This window comes from Leptinotarsa decemlineata, unplaced genomic scaffold (genome assembly GCF_025532065.1).
Source record: "Leptinotarsa decemlineata unplaced genomic scaffold, Ldec_3_MD MMD2_tig00000008_RagTag_RagTag, whole genome shotgun sequence".
Taxonomy (NCBI): Eukaryota; Metazoa; Arthropoda; class Insecta; order Coleoptera; family Chrysomelidae; genus Leptinotarsa; species Leptinotarsa decemlineata.
In genome coordinates this window covers 8,044,215-8,060,335 of record NW_027412537.1, presented here as the reverse complement: position 1 = coordinate 8,060,335, position 16,121 = coordinate 8,044,215, and the positions used below count along the sequence as shown (strand labels likewise).

The 16,121-nt window shown below is 37.1% G+C and overlaps 1 protein-coding gene across 2 annotated transcripts in view; it reads left to right on the top strand.

Annotated features, from left to right (window-relative positions):
* Positions 1-16,121, top strand: part of LOC111511634 (MFS-type transporter SLC18B1) — a 92,721-nt gene that overhangs the window by 37,144 nt on the left and 39,456 nt on the right. For both annotated transcript variants that reach the window (XM_074170968.1, XM_074170969.1), the window contains exons 2-3: positions 7,810-8,017; positions 8,072-8,145. In XM_074170968.1, coding sequence (XP_074027069.1) covers positions 7,810-8,017; positions 8,072-8,145 — 282 coding nt within the window. The remainder of the gene's footprint in view (positions 1-7,809; positions 8,018-8,071; positions 8,146-16,121) is intronic.

Here is a 16,121-nt window from a genome sequence, read left to right as displayed (position 1 = left end):
CATGAAATGACTTTTTGAATATGATTACCGCTTTATTGAATTGAAAGATGATTTGTTGAGCTCAAATTGACTTCTTTGTAGTTCCTTTCATTGTGCATGTTCAAACACCGATTAGATGCATATCGGTATGGTAAATGAACTATAACCTTGAAATTGTTTATAAATAGTTGACCTCAGTAATGAGTACATATATAGTCCATTTCATAATTTGAACACGGAATAATTGTAACAGTCGCTTTAGTTTATCTTTCCAGAGATGATAACACTGGAGTGAAATATTGTGTCGATATGCGCTTTTTTGGTAATGAAGGAAGGAATCACCGTGGGTAAAACGTCTCAAAGTTGAAACTTGTTATTGACACTGTGAAAAAACTGTTGGGGCAGAATTACCTAATGCTTTACTACCTAATGCATATAACACCTATTGCTCCTAATCAAACTGTTATGATATTTTTCATGAGCTGGTTGTCCTAAACATATAATAGGGGAGTCCAAGCGGGGATTTCTGGATTTACTAAAGCGCGGCAGATTAATATACTTAAGGTACTTAACCGGGTACTTTGTACCCGGTTAAGTACCTCCACCAAATATGAGCCCCATATATAAGGCCGCCCGTGAAGGAAAAAGGCTCAGATTATTGAAAAAAATTGATCATCAGAAATTCTCGAGCGCGTCAGGTTGAGGTAGGGTGAGTTAATTACATGCTAAAAAGTGTATATTCCAGTAATCTGACAACTTGAGAGTGACGTAAAGAAAGGGGAGGGCAGCAAAGTTGTAGAAAAATAACGTCACTTCGACATTCTTGATCGTAGCTAATTTTTTTTCATTTTGAAGGAGATATTTCAAGAATAACGAAAAATATATAATGTGACGATTTCCGCAAGCCGAAATAACAAAAATTCATCGATAAAGTTTAATGCGTGCAGCTGTGTGATACCTATATTTCTCTCTCCGAGTTTCTATTCCTCTTTCACTTTTTCTCTATTTATTACTCTCTCACTCCGTCCTCACTCTGAATTATTATGCCATGACGCCATTACAGCTGATCACAGAGACTCGTTCGTGAAGATAAAGATGATGAATAATTAATCAATTGATTATAAAAATTTCAATTTTTTTGAGCATTTTTTAAAAATTATTTTCCCATCAATAAAGTATTCTACTTGAAAAACATACACTTATTTATTTGCATGATATTTCCTGAGCTTTACAATACATTAAGTTCAATGATTTGAAAAAATAAAATAAAAAATTTGGCAGATTGGGCGAATACCTCTAGATATTCGTCAGATTATGAGACATCACGTCTAGAACATAAACATGAACCATATATATTTTAATCTGACGCGCTTGAGTATTTCAAAATGGCGAATTTTTTTTGCATATTATAATAATGGCCGCGAGTTTGCGTCAGATCGAAATCGTCAGATTATTGAATGAGAGCTTTTTTTTGTTGCACTTAACACCCTCTTAGAAAATCTGACGCGCTCGATTAATTTTTTTTTCACTTTTAACCCACCCACATCATGCAAACGATCAGATTAATATACGAACATTATTAAAAATACGTAGGACATTGATGCTATCAATATCTGACGCGCTCGAGTATGTCCATGCAACAGTATTTTTTAACATATTTAAAAATCTATAGCCGCTTCCCCACCGATGAAAAGGTATATATTATATAACATTTTTTTCTTCTTATCATCTAAGCTTTGCAACCTAAAATGTCTCTATGATGCTCGAGTAAATCACCATTTTGCATCGTGGGCTCCCCTACTGTAAGCCAATTGCTTAGGCAAGCTAAGTAGAGTTTTTGCCATTCAAATTATAGACATCACTTTTGAATGTAAATAGGGTGGTATTTTTGTTAGGTGAATTTTGTGAGCCAAATACGCTAAATGTAAAACTGTATTGTGTACATATTCAACCAGATGGTCTCTTACAATTTATCAATATTATCTCAGTACGGTCCATAAACACCTGAATTACAATGATTCAGGTGTGACAATTCAAGCGAATCACTTAATAATTTCTTTACGTCAGACGATATAAATTGACTTTGAGCATATATTATTTTCAGGATTGCATAAGCTGTCTTTAATTTAACTTTTATATTTCAAGTGAAGGGTAATTTACTGCCACTAATGAGACCTGAATCGTTTCAATGTGATCTGATAGGAACAGGAATTCCACCTATTTGCAGCAAAATGTTACCATGTGTACCAAAATCAAGTGTAAACTATACTTGATTCATTTCATTCGGTTCATAAATAAGATAGTATTTCAATTCAAAGAATTGCGTCATTGGGTGCAAAAATACTATAAGAATATTGTTCAGTTGATTTGGCTGAAATATTCTGGAAAAAATCCAAAAACTGCATTGGCAATAAATTTATTGATCGAATATTATTTTCGAAGTAGTTTGACAAAGCCATGATACCCGTGATTACCCGTCAAGGCCTAAGAGCTCATAATGACGAATTGCCTATAGAGATACGTTGATTTACTAATATTTAGTTCAGAATATGGGAAGAATGTCAATATTCAATTTTTTATAAGAAGAAGGAGCATTTTTGAATGGTTGCATTTCAGAAATTATTGGGTATGAAAATATCGCTTCTACTCGAAATGTAGATTTCATCTACTTCGAAAGTGTCATGTCATGATTATTCACGTAAGACGTCCATTTGAGGTGCTGAATAAACAAACAACTGAAAAAGGGGTCGAAATTTCGCTATCAGCTGGTATCTCAAAATGCAACTGAAAATTTTGTTGCGAAGCTTCCAGTATACCAAAAATCATTGAGTTTTGAACCGTAGTTTTCAAATATTCTAATCATCTTCACAAACTTTATTTGAAAAATATCAACATGTTTCGCTAGCACAGTAGCTTTTTCAAGTGATCAGAATCACTTGCTTGTTGTATGTTGCATCGAAGAGAGTTACATAAATATAAGAAAATAAATATTTTGAAATGGAATTTCGAATCATTCATGTCTTCAAAACAACAAGATACTTATGAAAGATACGTCACAGGGGTTAGTCTTGCAGATGTTTCTCAGCAGGGACCACATTGAAATCATATACGAGTATAAAGCCTTCATCTAAGAGAAATTTATGTTTACTAAAAAACAGCTTCATCTCGTGAACAAAGCCCCAAAAGCGGAAAAGAAACATTTTATGTAGCAATACTATGACAGAAATCAAAATGACACTGAAGACTAAATCGCTGCTGTTGTCAGCGAAGCGATACATTGGATTCCTGTTTTTCCATTAAGTGGTTGATATACAATTGAAAGTATTCGAGAGATATCCATCGACAGCCACTTGCAGGGAATGTTCTTTCAGGAAGCTGAAGAGCCATACACAAAAATGATTCGACAAGTCATAGCATCAAAGTTTGGCCAGCAAACCCTCATGCCACACACGGTCGAAGACTTTAGAAATATCAAGCGCAGCAACTCTTGACTCTTATCGATTGTTTATCGATTGCGTTATTCCAAATATGGAAGACATACGATAGAAAGTCGCCTGTTGATGTTTGTTTCCGAAAGCCATATTGATGATCGCTCTAGATGTTAAAGCCTACCAAATATTTGGGGATATGGTGGTTTACGGCTTTCTCTATAATTTTTGATATCACTGATAGCAAAACGACTGATCTACAGTTATTTGGAAGATTTTCTTGCCCTTTTTGGGAATAGGCTGCGAGCAATCTTCCAACAAGAAGTCAAAACCTCTTCCTTGTGAAAAGTCTGCCAAATACTGGTGCGATTTCATTGGCGCTTTTTTCAGGAACTATGACGGGTGCTTCATTAGGACCAAACGTCTTATTGAGCTGTTTCAAAATTCGCCTGACTAGACGTTGTCGAAATACAGTACGATGCAAATGTATGGAATAAATTCGATATTTACAAAATGAGCGTCTTTCGGAAGAAATCCAAAAACAGGTCAACTTTAATTTTTGACGGCCCATCTCATGATATTCATATGAAAGACGTTTCGTCACCGGTGTTGGCGTGATGACGTAATCGACAATTTTTTTAAATGCAAACAGGGGTCATGTGGCACCTCATTCAAAAGGTCTACTAATCATCTATTCAACGGTACAACCATGCCAATATTCATTTATACAAGATGAACCAAAACATGTTATTTATTGAAGTACAATAAAATTATAATAAATGTTCAAATTGATGACCTTCAGCTATGATGCAATGTGAAAGCCGGGCACTGAATTCATTTCTAACGTTTCCGAGAACTTCGGGGGTTATTTGTGCAATCTCCGCTCTGTTGCGTTCCTTCAACTCTTCTAAATCATTTGGTCGATTTTGGTAAACTTTACTCTTCAAGTATCCCCATAAAAAAAGTCTAACGGGGTCAAATCCGGAGACCTTGGTGGCCATTCGATCGGCCCTCTTCTTCCTATCCACTGTCCTCGGAAAACAGTATCCAGGTAGGTTCGTACATCAACGGCGTAGTGTGGGGGCGCCCCATCCTGCTGGAACCACAAATCATTTCTATTTGGAAATAGCTGATTCAGTTGTGGCATCAGATAATCTTGAAGAAAGTGTAGATACTGAGCACCAGTTACGCTTTCCTCAAAAAAGTATGGTCCTATTATCTGGTTGTTCAAAATTCCGGCCCAAACATTCACTTTTTGTGGATATTGTGTGCTATGCTCCTCCATCCAATGTGGATTTTCTCTTGCCCAGTATCGATAAGTCTGACGGTTTACGTGACCGTTGAGCATAAAAGTAGCTTCATCTGAAAATATTATATTTTGTATGAAACTCCGATCTCTGTGCGAGCGCTCCATCATGATTTCGCAAAATTCGACTCTTCTGTCAAAGTTATCTTCTAACAGTTCTTGGACCAGCTGAACTTTATACGGATGTCACTTTTCTTTTTTCAACACTCTAACAACAGTCGATTGGTGTAAATTATTATCCAGTGCGACTTGCCACTTTTAGGGAGATCTTTAACATGGCCCGTTTCTCGAAACTTTTTTTCAATTTTACTTATTGTTGATTGAGAAACAGGTTCTCGGTTGGGGTATTTCGCATTGAATAAATCACGAACTTCTGCCTGAGTCCTTACTTTATCTCCACAGCCAATCATAATTAAAATTTCGATTCTTTGGGTTTCTGTTACTTTCATTGCCAGATTATAAGTGATTTAAATATTTTTCTAGAAATAATGTCAACCGCTTCAATGATACTTCACTTCAATGACATTGACTAATCTCAAGTAGAGTGTAGGACTTTTATCACCATTTCTTTTTTCTAATCAACGAAAACAATAGAAGACAGTACGATACTTTATTCTCAGTGGCGGTGCATAGCATTATTTGGTTCAACGAATTACTATTATTTGTAATTCCAGTCTTCTGAATACATAATTTCGGTTGACCCTGTATTAATACATATTGAAACCATTATACCGTTGAATAGACGACTAGTAGACCTTTTGAATGGGGTGCCACATGACCCCTGTTTGCATTTAAAAAAATTGTCGATTACGTCATCACGCCAACACTGGTGACGAAACGTCTTTCATATGAATATCATGAGATGGGCCGTCAAAAATTAAAGTTGACCTGTTTTTGGATTTCTTCCGAAAGACGCTCCTTTTGTGAATATCGAATTTATTCCATACATTTGCATCGTACTGTATAATTTCCGGAATTGTGAATTCTAGTGTGGGAATAGGGATAAAAAATATGTCAAAAAAATGTGTCGAAATAAAATATCGAAATATTCATCTTTTTCAACGTACCTACAGAGTAGGTTGTGGTGAATGCCTACCGGAAACAACTACTTTCTCGGCTATTGAACTATATCCAAAAGATATTTATGCAAGCAGTAGCACCATTCCGAAATCAATCGAGTATATCACCTACAGACCGGTTCCGAGGTATTACCTTTCGTCTTGGTGCGTTGTGAGAGATGTATGTCTCAAGACATACCAGATGGTATGTCTCTCATACCATGGAAATACGGTAAACCTGTGGTATGGGACTTCACTTGCGTTGACACGGTCGTGGCTTCTCATCTAGCTGGAAGTTCGAAGTCTGCTGAAACCGCAGCATTGACTGGCGAAACATTGAAAAGAAAAAAATACCAAAATCTTGGTAATAACTTTCTGTTGCATCCAGTAGCGGTTGAAAATTTTGAGGTTTATGGACCGGAGTCTCTGTTATTCGTTCATGAACTCGGAAGGAGAATAGGTCAAGCAACGAAAGATCGCCGTTCTACCTATTTTTTGATAGAAAGAATCAGTATTGTCAATCAACGTGGCAATGCTGCTTCGGTCCTTGGAACTATTCCTCCTTCACATAATTTTGATGAGATTGCCCTAATTTCAGTACGGAACTGGAATCTCTTCGAAACAATCCGAGATATGTGGATATTTATCAGTCTCCTGTCAAGGTTAATCCACAAGTGATTGATCCATTTTCTTCTTTTCCAGTGCGGTCAATGGACTTAGGTCATTCTTGCCCCCCAAATATGAGTTGGAGTCTTCGTGGTTCAGGTTCCCTTTCAGTGGAAGAACTTCATGAAGCAAAAGCCGAATCGATCCCTCTATGAAACCCTTCTTCACTTGGAAGGATCGATCGTTCTTATGCAAATTATGTGAAACATGTTCTTCCTTAGGAATCAGTAGAGAGTTGTCCTGAAAATTTTGAGAAGAAAATTGGATTAGATAATTTAGGAAACACTTGCTACATGAATAGCATTCTACAAGTGTTGTTCATGACGAAAAATTTCGAAAACGAGGTTTTAATAATGAACGAGAACGAGAATTTTTCCTACTCATTCACCAAACTCAAACAACTGTTCATGCAGCTGCAGTTTCGTAAGAATGTATCATCTTTTCCTCCAACCGATTTCCTGGAGTCTTTAAAGTCCACTAGATACTCGTTAGAATAACAAGAGGATTGTTCTGAATTTTTGGGTTTCTTGTTGAATACTCTTCGTGGGCAAAACAATAATAGAATCAATACTCCTGACCGCTCTGGATTGAATGATTCCATACACTCTATCTCGCCTTGTGTTTGTAAATCTTTTGTTGGAAAAATCCTCACTTGTTTACTTCGTAGTAAATGTTCAAGAGGTAGCGAAAACTTATGTGAATTTCTGGAACTTCATCTAGCGTTTCCTAATATGACTAATAATCAGTCCGTGCAAAGGTTATTGTTGAATAATCTGAAAATGGAATTTTTAAGAGGTGATGATTGACTGTATAGCCAAACATGCGCCAAACTAACTGACTGTTATAAGGAAAGAAGTATAACTGAGGCACCAGTCAATCTAATAGCACCAAGCTCTTTCGAAGGTTCGAAATAGATGGACACTGCAATCTAGTGGACCACTATTATAATATTCATGCAGTCATTGTTCAATGTGGTTCTGGCATTGAATTTGATCATTATTACGCCTTGGTCAAAGACGAAACGGACTGGTTTAAGTTTGACGATAGTCGTGTCACGAAGTGTTCTGGCGATGTATTACATTTATTGGAACCTCTGCAGACACCCTACATTTTGTTTCATGAGAGAGATGACATTGGCAGACCAAGATCTTCAGATGATGTGGTGCTGCAGGTTTTTCCTGGTTTTCCTGCAGCTGAAAAACCAAATGCGCCACTGGAATCAATGAAATCGTCCCGGAGCGCCAATTAATTTTTATTGTTGTTTTATAATTTCATAAATAATATATCTCTGTAGTCAGATTCCATTACAAAACATTTATATTCTTATACTATGATTATATTCATTAGTTTCAAGTTATCCTTTTTTTTTCAGAAAAGTTATAAAGTTCAGTTGTCGACAGAAGGTGTGTCTTGCCATATTAGCAGCAGCAGAGTTTACTAGTTTCTGCAGCATGTCCATAATGGCGCCGTTCTATCCTCAAGAAGCGGCCAATAAGGGCATGTCCGAGTCCATGGCCGGCTTCGTTTTTGGTTACTACGCATTAATTATATTTTTGTCTTCTCCATTCTTCGGGAAAATCGTAAGTATTTGATAACACATTACCTGGAGAAGTTACTGAAGTCTTTATTTTCAGTTACCCAAAGTGGGAGCTAAGTTTCTATTTATTGCTGGTATGTTCAGTTCTGGTGTGTGCAGTATTGGATTTGGGTGAGTATTTTTTTATTCAGTCTAGTTTTAGTAGGGATTTTGGGCAAGTTTTGGAATGTCATCTTCCATTCTGAATTTTTGAAATGCATCATGAAACAAGTAGTTTTGTTGAACTTTTCACTAACCAAAACATACACAAGTATATAATGAATAATAATAATAATAAGTATAGCGTCGTCTAATCGCTTTCCAAATCGGAAGGACGAAATCCCGGCCTTGCGGTTCGGATGATTGAACGGCGTGGACACAAGATGGAGGCTAACATCACGTTAACGGGACAACACGTATTTCGTATCCAATGTGTGATGGATTACAGGGCAGCCTTTCACGCCTGCAGTGTGGCGAATAGCAGCCAAACTACGATGTATCCATCACACTTTGAGTCAAGGCGTGCTGCTGACCACCAAACAGCACTGCCTTGATGAGATACGAATGCTAGTGGCTTCTAAGAAGTCATTAGTATCGCGGAAAACCTTAGGTTCCGCGAGAAACCTTCCAAGAGCCTCCACGTGTTGTGGATAATCCTCCGACCGCTGATCAGGTGGAATCCTCCTGGAAGGACATGTATGAATACTTGCAGCCATTCAACTTAGACATTCCAGCCCTAGCGCAGTTTGAAGTTTTCAACAGAGATAACCCCAGATGACGTTCAAAGAGTCCTTGTGCGTTCTAAGAACTTTGCTGCTCCAGGCCCAGATGGAGTGAACACTCATTGGTGGAAAAAACTACCAAGCACCTACCGCCATCTGGCCAGAGTTATCAACTCATTGCTCGACGGAGAGCAACCGATTCCGGATTGGTTTGTCGAGGAGCGGACCGTTCTCATCCCCAAAGGCGGGGATTTGTGGATTCCTAAGAATTATATACCGAAAGCATGCTTGAATTCGTGTTATGAGTTGTTTACAAGCATCTCATACATGCGAATACTCACCATAGTTGACCGAGTGTTCGAACGGATATATGAGCAGAGAGGGTCGAAGAGAAGAGTCGCTGGATCTAAAGAGAACATTCTCATCGGTAGATGTGTAACGCAGGACTCGATATAATATAAGCGTAACCTCTATATGGCCTGGATCGATTACCATAAGGCATTTGATACAATATTGCATGAGCTCATCTTGCATTTGCTCAGATGCCATGCGGTATCCGACAAAATAGTGAGATGCCTTCAACAACTGATACCACTTGGCGAACTCGCTTCTCCATAACTTCTGTTCAAGCCAGAGTCTAAACAGGGTGGGTAACTTTCAGAAGGGATGTATTTCAGGGTGATTCTCTCAGTCCCCTTCTCTTCTGCATCTCATTATTGCCATTATTCGTTGCACTCAGGAATACCCAAGGATATTACTGTGGAACCTCCGGTAACCGGAGGCACAAGGTCACCCATTTGTTTTATATGCATGATTTTAAACTTTATGCCTTTATACCTCTATCAGTCCTTGAGGGTGGTGGAAGAGTACACGCATGCTATCTGTATAAAATTCTGGATAGACAAATATGCAATGGTCCATTTAAAAAAAACGATAAGAGGACTACGGAGAGGATGTGCAACTCATAGATGGAAGCATCCTACACCATTTGCATGCCGGAGAGACGTATACTTATCTCGGGGTGGAACAACGCCACTCACAAAAGGTAACAGCATTGAAGAACTCTCTCCTCGGCAAGTATCAGCACAAACTGATCGGAAGAACAAAGACTCGGGAGGAGCTGTATCAACTCGACGTAAAGACCCGAAAAATGATGCATTGCCATAGTGTTTTGCATCCTAAATCGTTCGTTCTACGGTTGTACTGCCCCCGACAACAGGGAGGCTGTGGATTTTCGAGTTTGGAGTGTCTACATGATGAAATGGTGCTGTATGTAACCTGTAAAGTCGTCAGGGGTTCGGATCCCCTTCTCTACATGGTCCGCGATCATGAGAGAGCAGTAATTGGAGCATTTCTCAATAGGGCAGCTGCCCGAGCAGTTAATAAACTCGGTTTAGTTTTCGACACTGAACGAGCTGATCATAATTCTATCACCGAGTTGGAACCCGTTCAGCAAAAGGGTCATATAGAAGTAGAGATCACCTCACTTTTACGGCATCACAAGGATAAGCCAATGCATATGGTCTTCTTCAATAACATTGAAGACCTTGGCTTATGAAACCGCCTGAGTTTCGTTTTCCACAGGCTGAAGTCGCAAACTGAGGGGTTCATCATGGCATACAAGGATGATGTCTTCAACACCTTAGTCTATTTCAGTCGCGTGATGGGTATTGAGGTTCCTACACTAGATGCAGGGCCTGCTGCGAAGCATCTGAGACCCTAATGCACTTGGTATCAGTATGTCCAGTATATGCGGTGTCGGCCTATATCCATCGACATAACGCGGCTCTAAGAGTACTATATTACCATCTACGGCACTCTTACGGTATTGACGAGACACCGGTGTTCCGGTTCATGAATATTGTTGATGTATGATGCTACATTGAGGAAGAAAGAACGGTGGTATGTTTCTTTGGAATGTTTCGGGATTGTAAGAATTTTTTGTCGACGAATGTTCAGATTGTGTTCGACAGTTTTGAATTTCAGTTTTTATGTAAATAGGAAGGTGTACCCTACGTGAATATATTGTAGCAAGCCATATGATGTCGTCTGTTGTAGATAATGAGCGATTTAAGTTGTTCAAGTTTCAAGTTGTAACTGAATTTACGAATTCCATAGATGAGTCAAACACATTATGATTGTTTTCTCTGGATACGACGCATTTCTGAGCAATACAATGCATCGCAGTGGTTAAAATGCGACTTACTAGAGAATCACAATTTATTTTAATATTATTACCGATAAATACATCCTTTGTGATTGTTTTCAAAGAAAAAAAGCATTTTATAGTTTATTAGTAATATTCTCATAACGTTCTCTGAAACGTTAGTATGAGATGTATCGATTGTCAATCCTAAACTTTCATTCGATGATTCGATAGGTATTTTTACATCTTCGATTAATCAATTTATATGATTTTCCAAACAGTTTAATACATTTGTATTGCTAAATAACGAAGCTACTAATTTTTTTGGATTCATTTTTAGAACATGATCAGTAGTTTCAAAAACTAAACCTCCCAATTTGATCTCGACAAACTTTATTTAAAAAATATATCAAGTGATATATTTTTCAAAAAAAGTTTGTGGAGATCAAATCGTGAGGTGTAGTTTTTGGAATTACTATGGATCTTCATCAAGTAAAAGAAAATGATCAGTAGTAATTTCATATCTCGAACTGAGATCATCATTGATGAGCTCTACTACTGATAACTCGAGATTTGTTATATCGAAAAAATAATATATTTGAGTATCGTCCGTATATAGTGTAAGTGAAAGTGTCCTGAGATATTTCCCTGAGGGACTCCTGAAAGTATGTTAGAATGAAGGTAATAACACACACATTGAGTGACTCAAGTCCAACTAGTGTAAAATCAACACGAGAATATTATGGTATATTAGGCCGAATGCCTTCGAGTTGTCGAGCTAAATCAAAATACTTACTTTATTTTTATCATTAGCATTGAAGTGTCTATAAATATAATTGAACAATGGAGAAATTTTAGAAACTGTGCCTCTCGTAAGTGAAATTTGAACTAAAACTTTCAAGATTGTCTTTTCTTTGAACGTTTCTGATCCATACTACTAAAGAGAAGATGTTGAAACTGAAGAAGTTACCAAAAAATGCACACATGAAATTATCAAGATATTTTGATTTTATTCGAAACTTTCTATAAAAAATGGGCGAATGATAATTTATTCTACTAGTTTAGATTACGTTATTCACTTCCTCATAATGTGTATATTTGCATACCATTTCACAGGTGGTACAGTGATAAAATCGAACATCTAAAGCAGGTTTAACTCAATGTAAAGAACACCTATTGACCTCATAACCTTCAAATATAGAGAATGAGAATCACTTGATCGGGGGACACGATGAAATACTGATATCGATGAAGACCCCAATAACCTTAATTATGTTTGCAGATACGCACCTAACAGTCCCACTACTTATCATTATTAGAAAACTGAATTGAACATCATGTGAAATCCCTGTGTACTTAAATTCTCGATTAATTACATTCATTACTCACTGTGGAATTGTTTCAAGAACGCGAATTTGCGTGAAAACGATCACTTTTTACACTATATGCAAGGAAAATTAGACGGTTGCACTTTAGATTGCATCTTATAGTTATAAACAATATAATTGCTTGGTCTATTTGAATGATGTTATAAATATACAGGATCTGGTGTTTGGAAAACTTCTGACGATGAAATCGTGTCAATTATTCAAAGCCGATGAACTTAATTATTTCATGATTTACTATGGCCTGGATTGATCAGACTAGACATTTGGTAAATCGCACTGGCTCATTTTGCATTTGTTCAAATGCTTTATAGTACCGATTAAACAGTTAGATACCTTAAACAACTAATGCCACTCTGATGGACCTGCTTCGGTATGATATTCGAACGGGCTGAAGTCCAAACAGACCAACGCATTCCCAGAGAGGTGTATTTCAGGAACATATCCTTAGACCCCTCCTTCTGAGCATCTCACTGTTGCTCTTGTCAGTGGCAACAGAACAAAAGGATTGGCAAATATACCAGATTCTAGAGCTCAGAGAATAATAGTAACTTCTGTAGAAAAACAACTCATTCAACAAACAAGGATATTACCAAACACCTAGAGTTTTCCATCAAAAAAAGGAAGTTCAGTTTTGCAAAAGTGATACAAACAGAATTCATTCAAAGATTACATCCCATTGAATTCGATCTTCTGGACAGTAGGTTAGGTTAGGTCCAAAGTAAGTGGGTCTATTCGACGCCCACCGCAACCCGTAAGGGTGTGGTTACAAGTGATTCAAGTGGTGGTACAAATCACTTGAAAAAGCTAATGTCTTAGCGAAACATGTTGTGATATATTTTTCAAATGAAGTTTGTGGAGATCAAATCGTTGAGGTGTAGTTTTTGAAATCACAAGAAATTCATTAGACAAAGACACAAACTAGAAGACTCATGAAATCCAAACCATCAAATAGTCCTACCACACAATTTTCAGATCACCAACTCTATGATATATTCGTCAACTCGACTGAAACAGAAATTCAATTACTCAACGAAGATTTCAGATATGACATTAAAATCACTGATTCATCAAAAAAAACTTGTGAATCTCCGCCATAGAAACAGAAATTGCTCTAATGTCCACAACCTCCAATAGTAACCTCAAACAACGAAGATTTCAAATATAACATAAAAACTACTGATTCATCAAAATCGTTGTAAATATCAGGCATAGAAACAGAAATTGGTCTAATGTCAACAACCTCCAATAATAACCTCAAATGATGCACTTGTGTGCAGTTTGTGTGTAGTTTGATCTTTCTCTTGAAGATGATCACTTGGTGATCAATACAAGTGTCTAGGTGTTAAAATAACGGTTTGGTGTTGGGAAAAAACTCCAGTAATAGTCAGTAACCTCAAACATAGAGCAGCTCACATCTTAAAAAAAACTGTATTCAAATTCATAAAAACACTGTTTCGCACAGAAAACGTAAATAAAACAGAAAATTCAAAACAACGATATCACAAAATAATATCACTAAATTATTTGTGATTTCATACAAAAGTTCCACCAATCACAGGAACTCCTCGACATCATCTTCAATATTCAACTTTCACCTGATTCTAAATTTGTTTCGTTTGATGTCACAAATGAATTCCCAAGCGTCCCTCCAGAAGAGTTGTACAAACTCATAGAATAACGCTCAAAAATCACACAAATCCTTCAATTCATTCGAATATCTTCACTCTACTATTCACATGTATGAACCACAATCATTTTGAATTCGATAACACCAAATAGAACAGCAAAAAGGTCCTTATAATAGGTAGTCCTCTGAGCCCCCTATCAGCTGAAATTTTCAGACAACTTTGAAATATCTATCCACCCAACTATACCCTCATATCAAAGATAATACACTTTCAAAACACTGATATATAAAGCATACAAGACAGATAACACCCCATATAGAACATATAAAAAACAACAAATCGAACAGGATCGAAACTATTCTGTTGACCAGTGACGGCAGATGCTGACGCAATTTTGGTTACATTTCGTCAATTTCCTCACAAATAGGACTCTGCTGTGATAGTTTGGCCCGGTTGCAGAAAATGATAATGAATCACACCAGCCGCTGACCACGATTCAGTAATCATGGTCCTTTTTTGGGTTTTCGCCTTTCACATACAGGGTATTAATTAAGTATGTACCATAAATTCAACAGACGATTCTTTAGGTAATTTTAAGACGAAATCTTCATATAAATATGAGTCCGCAAATCCTTCGTTCTCAAGATACAGAGTGTAGAAATAAAAATAAAAAAAAGTTATTCAAATATCTTAAATATCCTTTACCTAATTTTGTTGTAATTTGGCAATGGTATTTATAACATTAAGGAGCTAATTTAGCCGGAACGTAATTCAATTAATTAAGTCTAGTGGCGTCTCGAGCGGGATTTGAACGAATATTTTTGACTCAAAAATGTACGCCATTGACTTTTGTGCAATTTTTATTATTTCTTTGGATTAGGCAATTAGAAATACAACTTTTTTGTCTCTTGATTTTTTTTGTATCTTGCTTAGTTTTTAAGCTCCGGCGCGACTTCATTGATTCCAGTGGCGCATTTGCTTTTTCAGCTGCAGGAAAACCCAGAAAAACCTGCAGCACCACATCATCTGAAGATCTTGATCTAACAATTTCCTCTCTCTTATAAAACAAAATGTAGGGTGTCTCCAGAGGCTCCAATAAATTCAATGCATCACCAGAACACTTCGTGTTCTGGTGATGCATTGTGTGTAAGTCAAACTTAAACCAGTCCGTTTCTTCTTTGACCAAGGCGTAATAATGACCAAATTCAACGCCAGAACCACAGTGAACAATGATTGCATGAATATTATAATAGTGGTCTGCTAGGTTGAAATGTGCATCTATTTCGAACCTTCCAAAGAGTTTCTTGCTTCCGTTAGAGGTTGAGTCTTGTTTGAAAATCATCAGTGTTATTATTAGATTGACTGGAGCCTCAGCTATACTTGTTTCCTTATAACAGTCAGTTAGTTTGGCGCATGTTTGACAATACAGTCGATCATCACCTGTTAAAAATTCAATTTTCAGATGATTTACCAATAAGCTTTGCACGGACTGGTTATTAGTCGTATTAGGAAAAGCTAGATGAAGTTCCAGAAATTCACATAAGTTTTCGGTACTTCGTGAACATTTACCACAAAGTAAACCAGTGAGTATTTTTCCAGCAATAGATTTACAAACACAAGACGAGATGGGTTGTACGGAGTCATTCAGTCCAGAGCGGTCAGGAGTATTGATTTTGCTATTATTTTGTTCATGAAGAGTATTCAACAAGAACCCCAAGAATTCGAAACAATCCTCTTGTTGTCCTAACGAGTATCTAGTGGACTTCAAAGACTCCAGGAAATCGGTTGGAGGGAAATATGATACCTTCTTACGAAACTGCAACTGCATGAACAGTTGTTTGAGTTTGATGAATAAGTAGGAAACATTTCCGTTCTCGTTCATCATTAAAACTTCGTTCTTGAAATTCTTCGTCATGAACAACACTTGTAAAATGCTATTCATGTAGCAAGTGTTTCCTAAATTATTCAATCCAATTTTCTTCTCTAGATTGTTATAAAAAGTGTGTTTAGTGGTTATTTCTCGAACCATTTTTGTAAAACATGGTTCAATTCACTAACAGTGAAATGGCAGATATGCATTTCTGTTATGGAATGGCTCACGGAAACTCGAATGCTGCAAGATGCATTTACCATGAAAGATTTCCTCAGCGTGTAGTGCCTAATAGAAGAACTTTTATACGTCTCCATGCACGACTTTCTGAAACAGGCAGCTTTAAAAGATCGA